The sequence below is a fragment of the Mycetomoellerius zeteki genome, unplaced genomic scaffold, assembly GCF_001594055.1.
Source record: "Mycetomoellerius zeteki isolate Tzet28-1 unplaced genomic scaffold, Tzet1.0 scaffold25, whole genome shotgun sequence".
In the NCBI taxonomy this organism is placed as follows: domain Eukaryota; kingdom Metazoa; phylum Arthropoda; class Insecta; order Hymenoptera; family Formicidae; genus Mycetomoellerius; species Mycetomoellerius zeteki.
The window spans coordinates 193,992-218,150 of NW_017257227.1; the positions used below are offsets into that span (position 1 = coordinate 193,992).

At 31.8% G+C, this 24,159-nt stretch overlaps 1 protein-coding gene across 2 annotated transcripts in view; it reads right to left on the reverse strand.

Annotated features, from left to right (window-relative positions):
- Window positions 1-7,183: 7,183 nt before the first annotated feature.
- Window positions 7,184-24,159, reverse strand: part of pip (heparan sulfate 2-O-sulfotransferase pipe) — a 30,298-nt gene continuing 13,322 nt past the window's right edge. For both annotated transcript variants that reach the window (XM_018449747.1, XM_018449748.1), the window contains exons 3-8: window positions 10,848-10,921; window positions 9,151-9,357; window positions 8,421-8,500; window positions 8,060-8,341; window positions 7,728-7,882; window positions 7,184-7,452 (exon numbers count right to left, since the gene is read on the reverse strand). In XM_018449747.1, coding sequence (XP_018305249.1) covers window positions 7,277-7,452; window positions 7,728-7,882; window positions 8,060-8,341; window positions 8,421-8,500; window positions 9,151-9,357; window positions 10,848-10,921 — 974 coding nt within the window. In that variant the 3' untranslated portion in view covers window positions 7,184-7,276. The remainder of the gene's footprint in view (window positions 7,453-7,727; window positions 7,883-8,059; window positions 8,342-8,420; window positions 8,501-9,150; window positions 9,358-10,847; window positions 10,922-24,159) is intronic.

Sequence of the window (24,159 nt, forward strand, 5' to 3'; positions counted from 1 at the left end):
TATTATTAGTTTATCATTTCGTTATTTGTTTTATAGAAAAATAAATATATATTAAAAACTACACTGAAAACGATAAAATTGTTTTGTAATTATAATGTTATGCGTAATATAGTCGTAAAATTTTTCAATGTATCAGAATATCTGTTGCTGTAAGTTAATTATACGACTATATAAGTCTTTTATAAATTTTATCTTATCTTTTCTCTGGATGATGTTTTTTCCTGTATATTTAACCTCGGAAATAATGACCTGTTGCATATATCATATTTTTCTTATAATACCAATTTATACGATAAAGTTAGATATCGATTGATAGAGGTTCGACTATCATTGAGGCATACGATATGAAACAAATTAATAACTTTGTTATTATAGACATGTTGCCTCTAGAATTTTTCGGCATCTGGTGTATTTATAAACTTGAGCTCTTTAGTAAAATATTCTTGTGTATAATACATGTTTATATAGAGTAAAATGAGATAAATTGGAGATAGAAAATTTGATAATTGACAATTTTTTAATTGTTTAGCTATTGAATTCTGTATATTAATAAAATTTTACAAAATTATAAGTTGGAATACATTTTAAACATTTATTATTTACTGTATGTTTTATTTGATTATTTATAAAATCTTCATGTATTTAGCAAGAAATATATTTTGTATTAAAAATACGAAATATATTTCTTTAAAAGTTTTATGTTGTCAAGAATACATGTATAAATTTTTTAAAATTTTATTTTTATACAATAATCTAAAAATTAAATAAATCCTTTTATTTCATAGAGATATTGCGTTAATAAAAAATACTGTTGTATGTTACTATATCATGGTAGAATTTTACATTTTTTTCATATTTATATGTGTTTAGAAAATTTTAAATTCAATATATTCAAATTTTAATATATTCAAAATATTTTCAAAATATTATCTTATTTTATTCTATACATAAAATACATAAATATGAGTGTGTTAATAATAATAATAATGCAAAAACGCTATATCGTATGTTTAATAAGTACTGTTATTTATGAAAGGTGTATGTTATTTATAAAAATAAATTACTATAGAGGATTGTAAGAACTGATCAGAAGAAGACCGCACACAGCATATACTTCCAGTAAACTAATTGCGAGAAAAATCACAGCATAATTAATAATATTTTCTTAAAGATCGGTATCAATGATCCTCACCGTTATGAACATGCAATAATACTATATAATCGGGATTAGCAATGTAATTAAGTAATTGTAATTAGGGACTATTAAAGTTATATTTTTCGACTACCGAATTAATTTGTTATAGTCTGTCTCTGCGCGAAATATATCGAAAAGAATGAACAGACTTACAACGATGTTACAAAGTCAATCTCATTAATACTTTATCTGGATTTTTGTATTTTTATTTCATATCATTTTAAAGGGTTATAAGATAGATGATTATTGATGCATAAATGAAACTAATTGTCATCTTTTTCTTTATTTATATTCTTTAAGATATACTTATATTTTGAAATTGAGAATACGCTATCTTTTCTTGCGATTTGGAAATAAAAGTATATATATTTTGCATACGTATGTGCGAATGATTCTTTTTTTTTCTAGATCGCAGATTATTCTCATTTCGAGATAATGTTGTCACATTGGCTTGTTATATCGGAATATTAACATAATAATATCTTTGACATATACATATACAATATAGCTACATTAATAATGTAACAGGCCTACAAGAAATCATTAACGTGACAACCTCGAATGAAAAAAAAAATGTATATATTAATTTGTTATATAACCATTTTAAATGCATAGTTAATTGATATCTGGACAAAGACTTGCATTAATTTTTTGGCCATTTTTAGCGAACTTATTGTTTATGCGCGAGATGAATATCATGGGAGAAAGTTGTGTGTGAAAAGCACAGTTGTGATATATATATATATATATGCGATAAAAGCTATACAGTACAATACATTCTACAAGTCTAGAAGAAGACGAAATGAAAAAGATACTCGGAAATTTTGGCATGTAGCCGGTGTATATGTAGGACGAACTATTTTTGTTAGTCTCCGTTTATATGTGTACGTTATCTTAATCGCTTCATAACTTTAAAAGCATCGGTCTCGGACATAGAAGAAAAATCAGAACATTTTCAGTTTCACTCCTATTGCAAATATGTTTTATTATCTTATCAAAATAAAAGTGTGTCAAAATTAAGGATGTGTTGCGAATAATAGAAAACAATAATAGAAAATAAATCAATGAAAGAAAGCCAGACATCGATAGCTATACAATAATTATTTTATACAATATATGTTATAAAATACAGACTGTTAGCTAATTAAATCTCAAGATTTTTCAATAAAATTTGATTGACTCAACGGAAATTAAACTTAAGCTTTTATTGTTAAAAACTAATGACTTTTTATGAAGCTGGATTTCAGCTTGAATTTATGCCACAGGATTTATTGTTAGAAAGATATTGATTATACCGGAATATCCTAATTTAAAAATTTCTGCAGAATCTCTTTTCTTTAATCATGATAGCATATTTTTTTTCTGAAAATTGGAGGAATTCCAAAAATTTAATTTTATATCTTCAAGTAATTTTAAAAATTGCATATTGTTAATGACAAATATAATATACAAAATTAAATAATTAAGCTAATGAATTGAAATGTAAATTAAATAAATTAATTGAAGAAAATTATATATATATATATACTATATAGCATTGAATTACTCTTACTGTATTTTTATATATGTCAGGCATGGAGCCGAGTTGCACATTTCGACCGATTTTGCCTACCGTCATCCCTACTCCTTTTGTTTCATAGTATTTAGGACCATGGCACACAAAAAACTTAAGGCAGTAAAGCGGGGAGCACAGACTTTTGCATAACGTATAACACGTAAGCCATAAGAAATTCAACCAATGTTCTTTATTTCATGGAAAGGAAGGAAACGAACGACTTTGATTGGTACATTTTCTTATGCATTACGTGTTGTGCAAGTCTGTGTGCTCCCCGTCTAATAGGCTTTCTACAATAAGTCATTATCTAAGCTTTAAGCTTTAAGCTGTAAGAAATTGACCAATCACAGTTGAATGGGAGCAGAATAATTCACTATGATTAATCAATTTCTTATGGTTTAAGACTTAAAGCTTAGGTAATGACTTAAGGCCGCAGCACAGACTCTTGCATAACGCATAACGCATAATGCATAAGCGAATCAACTTATCAGAATCTTTCCTTTTCTCCCATTCCATGAAAAAGAAGAATTTCGATTGGTCGATTCTCTTATGCACTATGCATTATGCGTTATGCAAGAGTCTGTGCTGCGGCCATTATTGTACAAAGCCCATAAGACGTAAGCAGTAAGGAAATCAACATGTTGGATTGGCTACTGCTTACATTATGGCCTTACGGATTTTACTGTGATTGGTCAATTCGCTTACTGCTTATGTTTTACTGCTTAAGTTTTTTTGTATGCCATGGCGCTTAGACTGCGCGCGGAGACAGAACGATTGAGTTCAGAGACGATATTAGCTGTAAATCATATAGGGCATTGTAGGGCTATAGGACTTTGAAACATATACATTGCCCTGCGTTCACTGTTTAGAGTTTTATTATTATTATTATTATTATTAGTATTTGGATGTAGAAAATCAAAAGAATCTCGAAGTGTTACTTTGATTTTCTAACATCCAAATACTATTAATAATAATAATAATAATAAAACTCTGTAAACAATGAACGCAGGGCAATATGTTTCAAAGTCCTATAGTCCTACAGTAGGGAAACGCAATTAAATTTTTTGACGGGCCAAATATAAAATTTGAAGTTATACCGCGAGCTATATCAGTAAAATTTAGAATTTATATTTTTTGTCTTCTTCGAATTATCCAGGAATCATCACGTGGAGGTGAGACAAAGTCGATTCTCTTTCTTTTTCGTTTTTTTTTTGCGGGTTCAAGTTACATCGCGGACCGCCAGTTGCGTATCCCTGCCTTACAGTGAACTATATGATTTACAGCTAATATTGTCCCTGAACTCGATCGATTCTATGTCTTTGCGTACAATCTAAATGCTATGAAATAAAAAGGAGCAAGGATAACAGTAGATGAAATCGGTTGAAATGTGCAACCCGGCTCTAGGCCTGATATATGTAATTCTATATATTTTTAAATATGAACGAGACATGAGAGAGTGTATATCGGTACCGTCCATATATTATCATCCGTCCGTATCCAAACATTTCTAGAGCAACAACAATTAGTATTAATTTATGTAGGAAATAGTCTTACAGATATCTAATTTTTACAACACACACCTGGTGCATGTTGTTGATAAAAACGTATGGATCAATGGACCGATAGAAAATGTGCCTGAACATTTGGCCATAAATCACTATTTTACTAATTAAATCGTATCTCTTCGCAAGTACTTCTATGTCCAAGACAATGTTGATTAGTATTGTGTAGTCCAAATCGTAATATATTTTTCTATGTAGATATATATATATATATTAGGATAAGTCGAGCTACTGAATCTTTTGTATCGTCGAAAACATATATAATATTATTTATGTTATTAAAAGAAAAGAAGATGAGATACAACAATCGAAATGGTCTCTACTCTAATATGCGTATTAATACTGCACCTTATACATTTTCGTGATCAAACTATTTGATTTTATGTTTATTATAAATTTTTCATACGCTTTGTTTGACAAAGTGTAATTTTAATGTAAATCTTTCTGTTACTGAATTTCACATAAATATGTTAATAAATACGTTTTAGTAGAAATTTGACATGCGTGAATGAAGGTTGAATGTTATGAAAGAACAACTATATGCATATACACGCAGACACATATTATATATGATATATTTGTATAATATACAAATTGTATATGAACAAATCTTATCCGTATATATATATATATATTATATAGATATATTATATTATATATATAATATATCCATATAATATTTATGTATAATATTTGTTCTCTATATATTATTAAAATAATAAACAAAAAATGGATTTTTTTTTCTGTTTTACGATCAGGAAAATCTATTTTTTAGTCCTATTTATAATTCGTCTAACTTTAAATACTAAAGTCACATTACGTATCCAAATTATAAGTGCTAAATAAAATTTATATTAGCTCATTCGTTAGTTTAAGAAAGTACATAAATGCACGATTTGTTTGGTGTGTATTTATGAATCTTGCTTTTGATTCTCGAAATAAAAGTAATGCTATAGACTTAAATTTTTGATTGTGTCGCCACCGTCGTCGGATATAGAGATGTGACTTGGCACATACTCTTCGTTTAAACAATAAATGCTACATGTAAATTATCTATAACATGAGAAATTGAGATAACATGTATTAATATCTGCTTAAATATTTAAATATTTCCCAGTATTAAAAAGATCAGATTTGTTGTTTATTATTATTAATCGGTAATTGGATGCAAATTTTAATACTGAATAGAATAATAAATTGATAAAAGACATGTTAATGAATAATTAAAACATAATTAAACAGTGAGACAATTAAATAAAAGGTGAGTAAAGGTGCTTGTTCCTTTTCAAATGGCAGCATTTTATTCCAAATAATCGTAAGTCAATGAGATACAAATGTATTTTTTTCATACAAAAGCGATATATTCTAATAATCGTTACCCTGTTCATTTTTCTCTATAATTGCAAACACTTCGCGATAAAAAATATCATGGTTTTATCAGTCTTTGCGTCGTTCATAAGTCACTGGCGAGAAAAATCATTATGAATACTATTTATTAACGAGAAATATCCCTACAATGATAAAAATACCTAGAACTTGCATGTAACTCGTACGGTGACGTCTATTAAAAAAATAGCAACATGACGTCTGATCATTTGTGACGCAAGTAATCATTCGGCACTTACTCAGAATGTCTCTATTTTTGGGTTGCATGATACATTCACGTCATAACAAGTTTCATATGAAACGGTAGATCATTTTTTATCGAAACTTGAAACTCTACAAACATTTTGCTAAATGCACGGAAATTATATATTTTCTGTCTTTAATAATTATTTTAATTATTGTATTTATATTAAATTCTGTTATTAGACTCATAAGTCTATCAAGATTTTTCTAAATGCGTCAAACTTGGATCATGAGATTGGGTCATGACTTCCAAATGATCTTTTTTGTCTTTTGTATCATGAGATCGTCAATGTACTAAAAAGTTTGATAACATCATAAGATTTTGTTTCTTTATAGATTTATCAAAATTTTCTTAAAAGCATGGAACTAGATCATCACAGTGGTCACGCGAAGAATCAATTATTTTCTTTTCGTCATAGAATTTTCTTTGCTATCATAGAATCATTATTATCAAAAATTCGATGTCGTGAGATTTTATTTCCTCGGATTTCTTTTAGATTTCTCTAAATATATCAAGTACTTAAGGTCGTAGCATTTATCATACAGAAAAATTTTTTCTTTGTCTTTTGCTCTTGAGATAGTTATTGTAATCGAATCCTCAATAAAACACCACAAGCTCCTGATTTTGGCAAGTATATCAATTATTAAAATTTCAATCTCAATAATATTGGGTAAATGTTCACCTTTATAGACAGTCAGCTTCAAATGACTTCCGAGTGACCTTGACCGTGACCTTGACCCTCAAGAAGGTCATTCGACTCTCACCCCCTCTCCCCCCTGAAATATAATATTTTTAAAATCAAATATAGGCAAAATGTTATTATGAATAATATTTATGCGTTGAATAAATATTATGTGAAACGAGAACGATCTCATATGTATTTTATGTTCCAAAATTCTGTGTATACAAAATTGTTTCATTGATAACTTTTTAACGAATAGCGAGTGATGGAAAAGAGAGAGGTCAGTGACCTTGACCTTTTTGAGGGTCAATGTCAAGGTCAAGGTCACTCGGAAGTCATTTGGGACTGACTGTGTAGTTGAGAGTTAAAGGTGAACATTTACCTTTAACTCTCATATTCTTGTAGAAAATTAATTTTTTTACATCATTTAACTTTAATTAAGAGATTTTTATAAATCATTATTATTAATCAAAAGCAATTATAATTTTGTTGTCGATCTTTATCGAATCATTAACATTAATGAATGCAATTGTATTAAAGTCCTTCTACATATTCTTCTTTGTACAATGTCTTTTACGTAATTTAATAATTGCCTTCGCATGATAACAGATAGAAGAAATGTCCTTTTTAGAGATCACATTATGATTGTGGACTACGGAACATTCGATCGCAATTTGAGAGCTCTGTATTGTCTATAAAGTCGCTGCTTGCAGAATTGATAGAATTCGACTTCGCGAGTAAAGTTGCTGCGCACCAAGTTCTTCACTTCCTCGCTGACTGGCGGTTTAAAGAAATTTCGATTGATCCTCGTAAAGGAATTTACTTGATCTAAAAAAATTGAGACATCATTATTCAGATAATGTAGGAATAATATAATTTTAATAATTTATGGTTGTAATATTTGAGATTATTTTTGCGTATAGGTATATATATTTTTAAAATAATTTTTAAAAGATTTAAACACTCTCTTTTTACCAGTATATTTGACTAATCATGCTCACAAAAAGATAGTGCGCAAATGTAAAGGTATGATATGTTGATGAATTGATATTTGATCAAGCTAAAGATTTTAAGATTTGTGGAGCAATTCATCAATAGCTTACCATAGTAAACATCGGTAGCTCCCTGGAAAAATCGTGGTATGTAGTTTTCGAGTACCGTAAGAGTTGTATTTATATCCTCCAAAACGCCAACTACCGCGTAGTGCTTTTCCACCGCCAACTTGGCTCGTTCCAGAGCACCAACGGTATTAAAAGGACTTTCAGAAGAAAAGTATGTTAGAATGTCGCTTGTGCATTTCATAATAATTATAAAAATATATATTGTATATTATCATCATGTTATTTAAAATTTATTGTAAACTATTTTATATGATGGATTTTAATTTATTTATACAAAAGCAATTTCCTAATATTTTGCAAACAAACATTCTTACGTGCACTTTTCACTGTGTCCGCAGAAGAAGAGAGTTTGTCTACGATGATCGCCGATGCCCTCGTGGATCTCACCCTGCAAATATCTGCACTCTCGATCACCCTTCAATACGCACGACTCGAAGTCCTTTTTGAGCCAATTGGGATCGGGCAACGGTAAATCCGGGAAGATCTGCTTCCTCTCCACATAGTACCATGGTGCTCTTACGTAATAATACCAAGATATAACCCTTTCTACAGGATCGCGTACTATGTTGATATAAATCGGCTCCGGTAGATGGAATCTGACGAAGAAGATGCAAGAAAGTAGAAAATGGCAGTAGCAATCATTTAAATTGCCAAGGATAATCTCGTGGCACTCACTCTGTGAAGTTAGTAAAGCAGACGTGCTTCACGTAAACAGACGGTTCCGAATAACTGCTGACCATCCTGGCGAGATGTAACTGAAAGCATAAAGAAAGTTAAATGAAAATTATATACAATCTGCATTACAGGCTATAGTACTTTGAGAAGGATATTGCAAAAAGTGATTAATCTTTCATTATTATTTTCGTTATTGTAAGCCTGTAATAAACCCCGTAACAGGAAATAAGATTTTTTAAAGAGAGTCAAATGTTGACTTCAAACGTCTCCTTAAATTGCATGGATTCTTATAGTCTTTCTATATCCTAATATCTATCCCATACAGCGCGCGCGCACACTTTATCCCAAAAATGTTCCTACGAACGTTCTCAGAACATTTGGACATTCTCAGGATGTTCTTCCAAATGTCCCTTGGATATCTGTGTTGTATGGGATTGTTATATTTCTATCTCTTCTTTTATACTTTATCCAGTGATATTTCTTGCTGTTCTTTTTTCCTCCTAGCCTTATAATTTTATCCAGGCGAGAGAACTCCGGGTAAAAAAAGGAAGTGATAAAACTATTTTAGCGTTTAGGTCATTGAATCAATTAATATCATCGTATTTTTGTATCACCTTGTAGGGCTCAGCGGTGACAGGATTGTAAATTAAACTGGTAATTACTATGCGAACGGCTGACATTATGCGATTGATGATAATTGATTGGGTTTTCTTGTTGGAAGTCGTCGTACCTGTTCGATCGGCGCGAGACGTATGGTCTCAACTCGTTGCACGCGGTCCCTGTTGAACGAAAATGCATTACTTATTGACAGCCTCCTCAATAGCTCCATAAAGGTCTGTGAACCGACTTTCGGCACACGATTAAAGAACAGGACCTGCCGGTCAGCTCTCTTCGTGTTGTTGAGAGCGTTGATGTCGAGTGCTTCCTGATCCTCGTACTAAAAAGAATTGTAACGGTACAGACACATTAATTATTATATGTTGCCGAATCTGTATATCAATTTGAATCGATAAATTTAATCATTTTAGTTTTCTTTATACTTATTTGCAGCCAATTAGAATTATACATACATATGTGTATAACTTAATTCTTTATGTTTTCTATATTTCTCTGTAGAATCTCAATAATGGAGTTAAGAATGTCAGGGAATAATCAAGTACACGTGGAACATCTGTGAGTAACGCAGTGTCAGAGGAATCAGGATGCGGAGAGCGTTACGGACGCGAAGTGTAATTTACGAACGAGTTTACCCGTTCATTTTCGGCGCTCATCTGTCATTACCGGCGGGCTGCCCGTTCTCTGCGAAAGAGAGAATATATTGTTCCACGCGGAACATCCGATTCCCTCTCGTTAGATAACTATTCGTGTTATTAGCAAGTCATTCCTCAGCATAAGGCGAACGAAGGTAAGACTGCTGTAAGCGCAAGTGCAAGTACGCAAGAGCTATATAGGCAGCTGCCCCGCGTTGCGAATTGCGATACCCAGCGGCGCGGTAATAAGTGGCCCGTTCTCTCTTTCGCATTGCATCTTCCGCGTATATTTTTATCACTAACAGTACCATCGATCGGGGGTTTCTTCTTTCTTTCCGCGATCTACGCGTCGTGCACCGCATGTTAATTTATTCGGCGCGTTACATCGAGTATCGTATGTTGTCACAAAAATTAGCACCTACATCTATACATATTAACATGTATGAACAAAACTGGGACATGTAGGTATTGCTTCCGTATCATAGATGAAAGAAAAGTAGACGTGACTTTACGTTTTCTTCTTTTTTTCTCTTATTATTAAAAATTCTCTGTAATATTGATAGCTATAATTAGTTTTTTTGTTGCATTGGAGAGATCGACTAAAGTATGTGAATAAATTTAGAATACTATTATCAGTATTTAGTGATCTTTCATGCTTTGGTGTTTTCGAATAAATAAGTAAAGCGCAATTTGTGAAAATCATTGAAGATTCTTTTATAACACGATTCATACGTTATCTTGACCTCTTTGTTGTATTTCTCTTATCTAACTCGATTTGATTTCTGGCACATCGTGCAAATACAAGTACAGGTAATGCAAATAGGTCAAAGTCTTGAATAATTTACTGATTTAAAAATGCATTGTATGTAACGGATAGATCTTTAAGAAGGTCATCCAGTGATACATGGTAAATTGATTGTACGATATCGGTTTCAATTTTAATAATTTGACAAGAAAGATAACATCAAGAAAACACGTGAGATATTAATGAAAATGTAACGTTTTACTCAATTTCCTAATTAAAATAAAACCATTATTTATTGAAGCAAATGATTATCTACTTATTAATAATTTTATTTATATCCTAAGATTCCTTATATAAGTAATTCATTATTACCAAATACTAACAATTATCAAATAATTGTTCGCTATAAGAAATAATAATTGTGCTACTTACCTTTTCCACGAGAATACGTTGTACATTTGGATAATGGACGATATTGTTTGAATCAGAATCCGTTTGAATACCATCTGAAAACAGATAAAAATTTTCAATAACGGTTAAATTATTTTAGTAATTAATATCTCGTTAACTATTGCGAAAATTGCAAAATGGTAGTGGACTTTTTGACTCAGTTTAGTCCTATCTTGCTTGATCGAAAATCATGGCTCATTTTGACGTGGAAGTTAATATTTTGTTAATTCTGGGAGAATGTGAGAAAAATTATTGACGTGCAGCGCAATTATTTTTAGAACGTTATAATATTCAAAAATTACATAAGGCATTTTCTTCGTTTAGAAAATCGTTTGCGTGTACATGGTTAATTAAGTGCAATTAAAAGACAAAAAGCAAATACAGTAGTTAATGATGATAATTGTGCTAATATTCTCGCTGCAGTTGAAGTAAATCCACATGTCAGTCAACGCGAATTAGCAAACACATCTGGAATTAGATGATCTTCAATACAGCGGATTTTGAAAAAACAAAAATTTCATCCGTATCGTTTGATTTTGATTTAGGAACTTTTGGAAACTGATTATGAACGTGGTATAATATTTTGCGAGTGGATGCATGATGACATGATAAATGATTCATTTTTGCAAAATATTCTTTTTTCTGATGAAGCAACATTTACTAAAGTGAATCCAGAAATGTTGTTTAGAGTTAGGCAAAGTTTTGTAAAAAGTTTACAATCATATTTTGTAAAAAGAATTAATAAGTGTTTAGATGTTAATGGTCAACAGTTCGAACATTTAATAAAATAAAAAAAAAACAGAAAAACTATGAGTCTTATTTAATTTATCATTAATTTCAATGCACTCTACATTAAAGTTTAAATGTTTATAACTTTTGATAGGAGCATTTTCCAAAAAAATGTTTCAAACAAAGTTTACTTGTTTTTCCCCGTAGAATCCAAATATGTAACATTTTACAGAGGATCCCATTTGAGACTTTGAAATTACCCCTCGCCCCTCTTCAAGAGGAGATGGAGGTGGATTTTTGTTTACGTAGTTAGAAAGGCTCCTCGAATATATGAAAGATACTTTCTCATGAACAATTTTTTGATAGAACAAATATTTTTAGAGTTATTAGCTTGTAACACTTTACATAGGCCATCCTGTATACATATATATCATAAACTGTTTCTCTTCCTTGCGTAGACTTTTAAATTTAATTAATTAATTATACTATAGTTTAAGTGAAAAACCCGATTGAAAAATCATGCAGTAGCATCACATTTATATCGTTAAAAGATTCCTAGATATGATCACTGCCCGATTTTAAATTCGGGTATTCGAAATTTTCGGGTACCCGAACATTACAAACATTTGGGTCCCGACTCGATTCCGAAAAAAATTCCCGACCCAAACTCGAGGCTCGAATACCCGTAATTTCTGATACCCGCACATCCCTATTAAATTAATAAAAACGACATAATGATTATATAAAATAACAGTAATGAATACATTAAAATAAATATTATAGATCATTTTTGTTGTGTTGATTAAAAAGAACAGTCGACTTTTTGATTTTTTTTCCGTTTATACAAAATGTGACAATAATTTTTTCTCCGCTATTGTGGAGAAAACCACGATGAATTTGTGTCGTGTCATTCGGAAAAATCATCGCCGGAAGAAGATAAACTTCGTTTAACATTTGATGGACGAGCCTGTCGCGCGAGTCAGCAAATGCCGAGATTCCTGCCTCTGCTTTCACGGTCATGTGGAAAATTGCGTACATACATAACGACGAGATCTCCTACAAATATACAGCCTCACTTTAGAGACTTTATGTGGAGTAAAGTTTCATAGAAATTCTTAAGCTTTGCGGAATTTTACCGATTAATGTCAATTTTTCTTTGTGATATCAGCAGAGAAAAATCGAAACACATTGAAATATTACGAGAGAAACAAATGAAAAATGTTTCATTCTAATTTATTTGATGCATTAAACTATAAATGTATATGTTATTGCAATATACGTACGATTTATTCGACATTTAAAGTCTTTTTGCATTTTTGTTTACAATCACATAATACTAAAGTTTTGATAAATATTGTCAATTAAATTAATTATAATTATTTGATTTTGTACAACCACAACATGTGATAATTGTTGGATCTTGAACAAATTCCCAGACTTATTCTTGCTTACGGTTCTCGCATTTGTATCTCTGATGATGTATTCCGCGAGTGTCGACAATTGTTCTTTGACGCGATGCAGATCTTTATCGTACTTTTCCCAACGCATATACATATACAGTCGGAATTTGGTGTATATAAAGCTGCGCCGGAAATACCGTAACAAAGTCCGCGCGATCCGTTACACGCGTATGGAACATACGTTAAATGAATTATTTAGCTGGCAAATCCACGCGATTGTTCGTTCGAAATGTCACAGACAATGACGGATAAGTTCAAACTTGACTGCTCGATGCGGGTAGTTTGATACCCGTAGGTAATTAGCATTCTTTCTGATTACTTAGCCTCAACGTGCGCAGAGTATCGTCAATATCTATGTGATGCAAGATACAAAAACTATAATTTACACCACGTTTCCTGGTAACTATTCAATTAACGAATTATGAACAAATGATCTCGAGTTGGATCGAGGAAGTGATGCACGACGTGATCGATCATCAATGCAACTCCATGGAATTCATTAAGACGCCTAGAAAGTATGACTTCGGCGGTCCCTTGTTAGCGCACTGGAATACCCTCGGATATACCCCGATTGTGCACGAGTCGCGCGGGGAATGAGAATCCCGCGATGGATAAATTGGCGATCGCGATGATTAAGAGGTCGCCGTGGAACTCGGCCAAGAGCAACGATCTGCAGAGGGCACCCGGAATCGAGGTCCCCCGTAAGCGACCGTTGGTCATCTTTAGAAAGTTACCGCTCTCCGTCGAGATGCTCGAGTCTGTCGAGAGTATCTCTCATGCGCGCGGAACGAACAGGAGAGGAAAAAGGTACAGCGCGCGCTGCCGGCAATGCATGTCTCCTTCTCTCTATATTTTTTTCTCTTTACATCTCTCTTTCTCTCTGTATTTCTGCCGCTACGCAGCCAGCTGGAAATGAGATCTTGTTTCGTGAAAAACTAGCCGATCGTTCTATGTACTTTGTCTCTGATCGATGTGACTGATCAGATTTTTCCGCCCAATTGAATACGAATTAACTCGCGTGATACGCTTAAACTACAAGAACCAATTTTAAAAATCAATTCATATGCATTTTCTCTTTTGGAGACTTATTATTTTATCATTTAAGATTTAAATGCCGAAAAAGATTTGACGATGTTAAATGCTCAAAACGTTTTCTAAATAATTTTTCGATATATCATATACTTATTAATTAATTAATTAATAATTATGCATGCCATCAGAAAGTTTCATGGAGTCTCAGAGCTTAGATGTTACGATGTTTTTGCTGAAGGTTCAGGAGCAACTTGTACATTAACACATCGTTGATCGGAAATTAAATTCAACAAAACGCGCGAAACATTCGTGCGGAAAATGTAGCAGCAGGGATTCAGTCGAGATCGTACAAGAGATAAGCGCGGAAGCAGCTTCTCTCGCGATCACGAGTGTAGTAGAGGTGGTCAGTTCGTGATCAGACTGACAATAGCAGCCGCAAGCGCGGGCAGCTTCTTGTGACCTCACGCAACGTAAGGAAAGCCGACAGAGGCGATCATTGATGGTATCGGTGGTTTTCTCCCTCCCTCTCTCTCTCTCTCTCTCTCTCTCTCTCTCTCTCTCTCTCTTCTTTTTTAACTCCTTTTTAATCCCTTCCTTCTTTGGCACATCTATGTGAGTCCAAGTCTTATCGTAATACTTTAAAAGTTTAAACGGACGGTTTTTAGACACAGACTTCCGATTGATGTGCGCCGCAGCTGCAACTCACGGCGACTCGCGCACAATGCCGAGTTATGCACAAGATTGGTTCACGATACTCCGTGCAATAACGGTTTCTATCAGCATTGTATTCCGCCCGTTTGTAAAACTATGTCTCATTGTCAGATAAAATCCAAGTTGTGGGTGCATACTGCGATAGCCATAATTAATTTTGTATTAGCTTGTTACCTGTGTTATCATGATTATCTATCGCAATACCGTACAGACAATGCTGTACATTAACTGTTAGTAATGACCAAGTATTTATTATTATACGTCTAATATTTTTCATGGCATTTCGCACATCCTGCTTTTTTTAAATAGTTATAATACAATAATAAAGAAGAGGAAGATTGAGTTCTCAATTTTTCAATAATAATATAATACAGCATGTAATATATTATTCCTCAGTAAACTTTTTTTGAATCATGAATTCTCAAGACAATCTCGAGATGATCCTTATTTTACGAAGAAAGTAAAATCGAGAAAAAGTAAAATAAAAACCTTTCTCGCAAAAAATTGATAAAAAGAACGAAATTATGAAAAACAAAAGGATATGTTTTGTGAAATATTATTGGTTGTTATATACACGAGGTCTCGACTAATTCAAGCCCGCAATACATCTGCGTAAGATTTTCTTCTCTCGGCGGTAACTCGGTGAGACGCGCTTCATCGATTGTAATGCATCGCGTAAATTGAAAATTGTTCGATAGTGTATAATTACGGCTAATAATTATCGTGCTTGCAGATGCATCAGCGGTCTTCTCCACGATTTGCGATGCTGGAGCCGCTGGAGGATAGAGCGGCTAATCAGCGACGCGACGGCGAACTTCGTGACCGATACAGATGCAAGTTTAATGGACGGACAAGATACCGCCGCGCCGCACCGCGTCCGGAACTAGCTCGCCGGGGGCACCGCCGCGCCGCGCCCCGCCCGCGCCGCAGCGTAGGCGTAGGGGGCTTTATTCACGTCATTCACGGCTTAAGACATAGCCGGCAATACTCGCAAAAAACCATCCGTTGCATCTCCCGATCGTTGATCTTTGGCCGCCGCGCTGGAACGAGAACGGTTCTTGGCTCTTTATGCTCTATCCGTGGCGCTCTACTATACAAAATGTTAACTACTAGCGTTAATAAAGATTTGACAGTTCCGTTAGCGATCTGTTGTTTCAATTCTTTTGTTTTCAATTTGACGGGAAATTTTATTTTATTATATTACATAAAATGGAAGAAAGTCATAACTATAAACTGTGTAATGTAACGTATAAAGACAAAACTGTCAATTATTATTATACAACATGGAATTTTATAATACGTATCACTATATGTATAAGATTTATAATATGTAACTATATGTAAACAAAATTCCAATTAGACTGTCGTTATACCACTTAATGACTGTTTTAACTTCTATCTGTCTCTCTGCGAAGAAAAATAAAATATATTATAGACCGCGATAATTTCTTATCTGATTAATACAGTTATATCACAAAATAATTAAAGATTTGCAACTGCTAAAAAATAATACGAATTAAAATTCAGAATTTATATAGACACGTCATTTTTTCCACATTCTAATTTTATACCTATGCTGTGGAACAACCTAATTTTCTCGCAATTTAACGCCGTGTTTATTGCATGGGGGAATAATTTCACATCCTATGAACAATGAGCAGTAACAATTAATTTTTATTTTTATATATCCTTTAATTATAATACATTGTCTGTATCTGTATGCATACGAATCCTTTTAATATTTCAACATAACATGACAGTTTATTACAGTTCACTAGAACACACTTAACTTATTTTATATTATTTTGTATAAGATAAAAGTTTGCGAAATATCTTTATTATAAGTTTATTTGAAATTTTATTTGTACCAAAAAATAATGATTAAATACTACTACTTTTATTACAAATATTTTTTAGAACAATATTGAAATTTCTTCGTGACTGAATTAATAGTAAAGCGTTTACGCTGTTAGTAACGCAATTATGACTTAAACACTTTGTTTTGAGAATTTAGAGCCGTGACTGCAATTTGGAAAAAAGGAAACACTCAATGTTTCTATAGATAAAGGAAGAAAGAAGATGATAATCGTATGTTTGTAAAGAGAAAATCGCTTCAGCATTGTATTAGCAGCACGCAATTAGACGTCTGTGTTTTTCATGTGGTATTTCCTTTGCTTATGACAAAAGCTAAATTTAAAAAGAAGCTGTAATATTATGTATTTCAGCTTTTTCGTTAAATCGTGAAGTTGAAAAAGGTTAGCCAATCTCGCCTGTATACTATCAAGAATCTCATAATCTCTAATTATCCACATTTGTGAATACTCCGAATGATTTCGATATTAAAAAAAGATAGACCCATATTTGTGGACTTGGAAAAATTCGTGTGAGAAGCTTTCTTTTCTTTGTGGCCGAGATATTGTGCGTGCATCGCGAGAAAAAAAAGGATGTCATAGTGCATTTACAGATACCATGCATGGTCTGCCGGACCGGACTGGTGACCTTTTACTCCCATTTTGGTCACGATTGGCGAGACCCGTTGATCCAGAACTTGAGAAAGTTACAGAGATCGCGGCGAAAAGAAGAGGTGATGGGACGATGCTTGATGTCTTGGGCGATCTTACAATCTAATTGTTCGTGACGTCTAGAAGAAGCTTGGTAACTTTCTTTGTCAAAAGTGGGACTAACGATGTCTTTTCCGCCTTTCTTTTACTGAGATTCTGAGCGAATCGATGAGTATACTTACTACTGTATGTACATCTGCAAGGTAATTTGAAAAAAATCTAAAAAAAATTAGAGGGTAATTTCGCCCTGATTGGGCTTGGCCGGCGTGGGAATGCACTTGTATATATGTATGTACGTATGAATAGTTGTAGTGTAATGGAAACGGTTGATTAACCGTGACAGTGATCGACCGTACAATTTTCTTAATCAACGATCCAGGAAATAAAGATCACAAATATTGTATTATCTGCTTGTCTTCTTTATGAATTACTATATAGTTATATACATGTGGTCAAGTAGTTCCAATAATAGTGTTGATGTCGATTGAAGACATCGATCTTTCTCTGAAAATGCCGAGACTAAATCATCAAGTCAGTTTCATAGATTTTCTTGAGGGTTAACTAATAGTACTAACAGGATGAATACATAATAAGTTTAAATAAGTTACAGCTGTATTGAAAGTGAATAAATATGTCAATTGTGAAAATCAATTGTGTATTCATAATATGTGTCAAATAGATGATTAAACTAACGCTAATGATAGGCAGTCGTTGCCAATACAGACAGTACAGACAGTAAACGCCTTAACTAACATCGTGAATTTTGTCGAAATAGCTGAAACAGTCAATAATCGCGAGAAATTGTTTGAGTTTTGGATAATACCATTCTCCAATACCGCGAGGAAAGACGTTGCATATAAAGGAATGTCTCACACGAGAAATTCGAAAGAGAGTCGCCCGACTACTTTCGCGAAGCCTGCGTTGTAAGAATGGGAAATGTGGGTCGAGATCGAAGCTTCGAAGTCATCTCGATCGAGACCTTTTCTGCAATTTTCATATTTAAACATCTTATATATATATGTAATCTATAATAAGGGAAATCTAGTTCGAAGAACAAAAATGTAATGGTAATTAAATTCTAAAAAAAGGTTTAGTTTCCAATTTCATCGATATTGTAAAATAGTGCTGCACATCCATCCATTTTCTAAATTTTTACGAGTACTTTTTGTAACAAATATCTAGTCGATGTGGTTGTAATCATATGTGAACATGAGTCGTTTCGGAAGTTAAAGAAAGTTAGATAAAAGATTAAAGAAAGATCAAAGAAAGAGGGATAATGTAAATATATACCCTTCTCTCTCGCAAGATTTTGACAAAAACACTTTATAGTATGACTCTTATATATATAAGTAACTTACATGTGAATAAAAAAATTAAATTTACACTTAATAATCTATATTGTAAGTGTTATTTATTAAAGCAGCCTCTTGTTAGGAATAATTAGGATCTCAAAAATAATTTTTTTCAAAATTAACTTTTTTTTAAACTGAAGTTAATTCAATCTTAATTTAACTTTTATTATTTATTATATATTTATTATATATTATATATTATTTTTATTATATAAGTTAATTTTTTATTCCTTCAACTTTTAACTTAATTTTATTAATTTTTTATAAGCCATTAACTTTAACTTAATTTTATTAATTTTTTATAAGCCATTAACTTTAACTTAATTTAATTAAAAAAAAATATTAACTTACCCAACCCTGCTTATATATAAATTTATGTAGAAAAATTTCTTCCTTCTTGATTTTTGAAAGTTCAGTCATTCAATTTTCATTTTCTAAGAAACAATCAATCTACATATTGAGGCTTACAGTATGCGCTAAAAAAATGAGACTCTCTTTTTATCACTATTATGTTTACTGAGTGTGACACAATAATGCAGTGATTGCAATTAAAGGAAATCATATCGAATAAATATTTGGTAGAAGGACAAAATATTTGTGTTATAATCAAATTTGTCCCCGTCCATTCACTTTATTTAATTAAACCGACAACTGAAGTGTTAGTTGTGAGAGTCGCATTTTTTTGGCGCATACTGTACATGGAAAGTTTAAAAAATGGAAGACGACAAGAAATCTTTTTTTCGGTACGACAAGGAATTATTCTCGTCGTAGGAAACTCGTTTCCAGAATGTCTATGAAGCACTGATCGTGACATACCGTCTGTGGTCGAGAGAAGCGTCGTTTATAAAATTCCGCGGTAATGGATCCAACCGTAAAAGGTACAAAGGGCTTGGCCTAAAGTCCTGAGAAAAACAACTCGCTACTTTTACAATGACCGCAAAAAATATGATTCTTCCAGTTTCAAAGAATCTGAGAGATTCACATTCGTGAAGACATTAACGGCGAAAAAAATGCTTAGAATTAGTTCATATTACCAATAACAAAAGCATATTTTATATTCGATTAACTGAAAAACGAGGCGTTTATACTAAATGCAAATTTTATAACAAGATGTTTTGGTATCATTACTAATTTCTTTGTGGAATTTAGTAAGATTTCGTTAAAAACTTATTTTATATTAGTTGATCATATTATAATACCTAAATATGTACACACTTAACAAAATGCAATACGCATAGATAATTTAATTATTTAAATTAATTATTGACAACTAATTTAATTATCTTAATTTAATTTAGTATAAAATTTTATATCAGTCAGAGAGAGAGAGAGAGAGAGAGAGAGAGAGATAAAAATTATATGTGTCAACTGTACTTGAATATTAAATCTATCGTTAAGTTAATAACTTTTTAGGGATACAATAACGATATTAAAGCGAACTTTCGCATACAATGAACAATAAATTTACAACACTATAGTAAAGCAACAAATGCCTCTGAAAAATTATAAAGTAAATTTTGTATTTTATTCGCTATTAAAATTTATATCGTTTTATCTATACTTTCGAAGTATAAAAGTATTTGTCGCAAAAATATTTCATTTAGTCTTGTCAGACTTCTGTAGAAAGTGAAGTTTACTATCATTAGAAGTATATTGATAATCAAACGAAAGTCCTTTATAAATGTTGTCCGATCTCGCAGAATACTGTCACCTCATTTGATCTAACGATAAATCACGAGCTTATGCCAGAGATTAATATTACTCTGTTAGAAAAGCGCACGCTGCGCGACAATTCTATTAAGTGAAACTAAAATTGCTAACTACAGTTAAATGGGACTTCCATAACGTTGGCTGATAACGTGGGTACAATCGTTTGTTTGTACAATCATTCCTTTGTAGCATCTTTTCATCATGTGCTAATAATACAGTAAAATAGAAACGTCCGCTTTCTTTTCCTTTTATAGTCTTATTACCATGTAACATGATTAGATAGAACTTACATACTACTGCAGCTGCGTTAAGTTGCGAATAATCTGAAATATGTATTACGCACATACAAAATAAGTTATTTAACTCAATCATCTAATATTCATGTAATTGTAACGTAATAAATGTAATTTTGGTTTTTAAACAACTGCCTATTTCTCACAATTTTAAAATAGGAAACTATAATAATTCGAATAAAAATTGTGAAATGGTAGATTGAAGAAAAGCTTGTTTCGAAAGATCTTCAGCATGAATCTGAATGTGTTGAAAGAAGATAGATACTATATATTATAATATTTAATAAATTATTAAATCCACTTTTTATGATTACTCCTAAGCTTTTATATCCATTTTATTTTCATATTTTTTCATTTTCTTGTCTTATAATATTCTGTGATTGAATATAATATTTTATGAAGAAATTATAGCTTTTCAGCATGATCTCATGCGGAAGAGTCATGCGTCTGTAAAATTTAGATGTATATAACACATCTCGCTATGCATCTCGGCACGATCTGCTAGTATGTTATACTTGCAACATGATCTAGCTCGTTGATGCGTTTCAAGAAGGAAATTGCTCGAAGTGGGTTAGACGGACACTATTCGCATCACTTCCCTCGAATAGTGTGTTTGACCTATAACATATATCGTTACTGGCCCGTACAAGAATATACTTATACCGTTCATGTATAAGTTTAACTTCAACCAAAAACATCAATAAAGAAATGTTATGCATCTGTCGCATTTCTTTACAAATATTTTTAAAGAAACTTATGATTTGTTTGTTTTGAAATTCACATATTGGGGAAAAAATCGTAAACTTTTAGATTGTTATATTTGTTACTGCGTACACTGAGTCAATTAATTTTTTATTAGATACCTACATCCGATTGAATTACGGGATTTACCGTAATACTATGTACAGACGTGCAGTGTTTATAAACCTGTTCCTTTTTATAAAACTTTATCTGACACCTGAGAAGTTTCGCTATCTGTTTTAATAATCACACATAACAGATATTTAATCGAATTCGTTACTCAAAAAAGTGATCTTGCAGTTATAGCGAAAATTATCTAATTGTAAGTACAAAAAATGGCTAAAATAGATAAATTTCTAGGAAATACTGCGATATTGGATATGTATTGCATCTAATCATATAGATGATAGAGATAGAATTTAGATTTGTGCTATAAATTCCATGCATATGATACATAATTTTCTATCAGATACAAAAAAAACGTTATAATTCTAGCTGGAGTAGCAAAATATTTTTTTGCGTGATAGTGCAGCGTAAATGTGCTAACATATTTAACATTAACAATACATAAAAAAAAAGAAAATTATTATATTATACATATAATAATATAGAAATTACAAAAACACAAGTATTTTGAAACGTTTCGCATCAACAAAATAATTATTATTTATTAAAAATAATACTACATAAAGATTTCTAAAAATTGATTTCAAACAAAGGATTTTATTTTATGGATTTTTTAAAATTAATTTTTTTAGAATAAGATTAGCGCCATTTTGACTTGTATACATGCTTCAGTAATGTTTCGTGTGTTATTATCATTTTCACTGTGATATATTCATCTGAAGAGTCAAAGGTATTATAACCATTGTAATATATTCTCATTTGAATGATCGTGGGCGATGATTGATCTAAATAGTATATACTGAACTAATCGTACTCTTTAGGCGGACAACTTGACGTATCGTATATGCATTATATTGTAAATGCAACAATAAGGATCACTTCCTATTCTGTTTTAAAGCAGCCAACCGATTATGACCGGAACAATAGCGTTGCATGACAACAGTTAGAAAGAAAGTACATGACGAACAAAGGTGAGCGTTATTCTTGAATTTGCGTTTAATTTTCTGTAACTTTATATGGCACTTCCTCTTGGCAATTTTGTTCTATTTTTTTAAATGTAGATGGTTGCATCGTAAAGTAAAAAAAGTATGCTCGTATATATCATTTTTCTCTTCATAGAAAATTATTCTTAAGAGAACTCTTACTGAGATTGATTTTTAAGATTATTTGCTACTCTTCTTTCTCTCTAAACTTAAATTTTATTAGAATTAGTGAAAAATATAATAATAATAAAAAATATTTTTTATCAGAGTTACTTGACATATATGTATATTCATACATATATATATATATATATATTTGTATGTATATATAATAACAAAACAATTTTATCAATTTTTTTTATTACTCATAAATGATTAATATTTGATTGATTATTTGCTTAACTGATAGATATACAAGAGAATGACATACTCTTGGATAGATACACGAGAGAATAACATATTTCTTGAATGAGTTACTTTATTGTCACCTGGACATTAGAATTAGTTAATTTTGACATACTACTTTTGCTTATCAATAAAACGGTACTTTCACTATGTAGTCTTTGAAGAAGCTGCGAGCTACTCTGCTTTCAGCAGGCATATGCACTTTATATAGTATGTACCTATAAAAAGTACTTTACTTTCACCCACGTGCATTGTCATTTTATGTCTGGCTGGCTACTATCAGTTAGAGTAAACATTAACCAACGAGGTCGATGTAAATCGTTGACCGTATTACGTTTACAATGTGAATTCCTTGTTATAGGCTTATTCCGCGCTAAATCGTTGGATCATTAAGTTAGGTGTGAACACGAACAAGGAAGTAGGCTATGAGACCTGCAAAATCCTGTTTCAGAACGATTAGAACGGAAAAAAACAACATACGATTACCTCGATACTCAATAGTTTAAAGAGAATTTTATTTCGTTAGAATTTTACACAAATTAATTATGCACTTTATTAAAATTAGTAGTTCAATTTGTATACAATACAAATCACATAGACCATTAAATATTATATTAATTAGGATATTGAAAAAGATTTTAACAATAGCTTAGTGATAAAAAGAAGTGTGTAACGTGTGTTTTTGACATAGTGTTTCTCTCTTTAAAGAAAAATCAATTTTTTAGATTTTGATATTTTAAATATTTACTTTTTGTATAAAAGATAATAAAAAAATATGTAAGAAGAAAACGAGCCATATTCATATAAAGATTATTCACGATCGCGTAGTTTTGAATTTTTATTGAATCACACACACGCGATCGTTTCCGCGAACGACGGTACTCCATAGATCATTCTCGATCTCGATCTTGTGCGCGAAGGGGCCGGACATTGCACGTTCCTTGCGAACGTATTACGAGCTGTTGCGAGTTGCGATAACATCGAGTTAGGGTGCACCACGAAGGTGCGAATACATCCTTACGAAGAAGTGGAAGGCACCTCGTTAATCCACACATTTCATTCTCGAGAGGTAACAAACCTCTATTTTATTATTTTATCATATCAGGTTGGTACTAGTTTACGACTCGTCTGATGATATCGAGATTTTATAAGCTGATGTCCTTCCATTGAATTGCATTCTTTCTGTGTGTT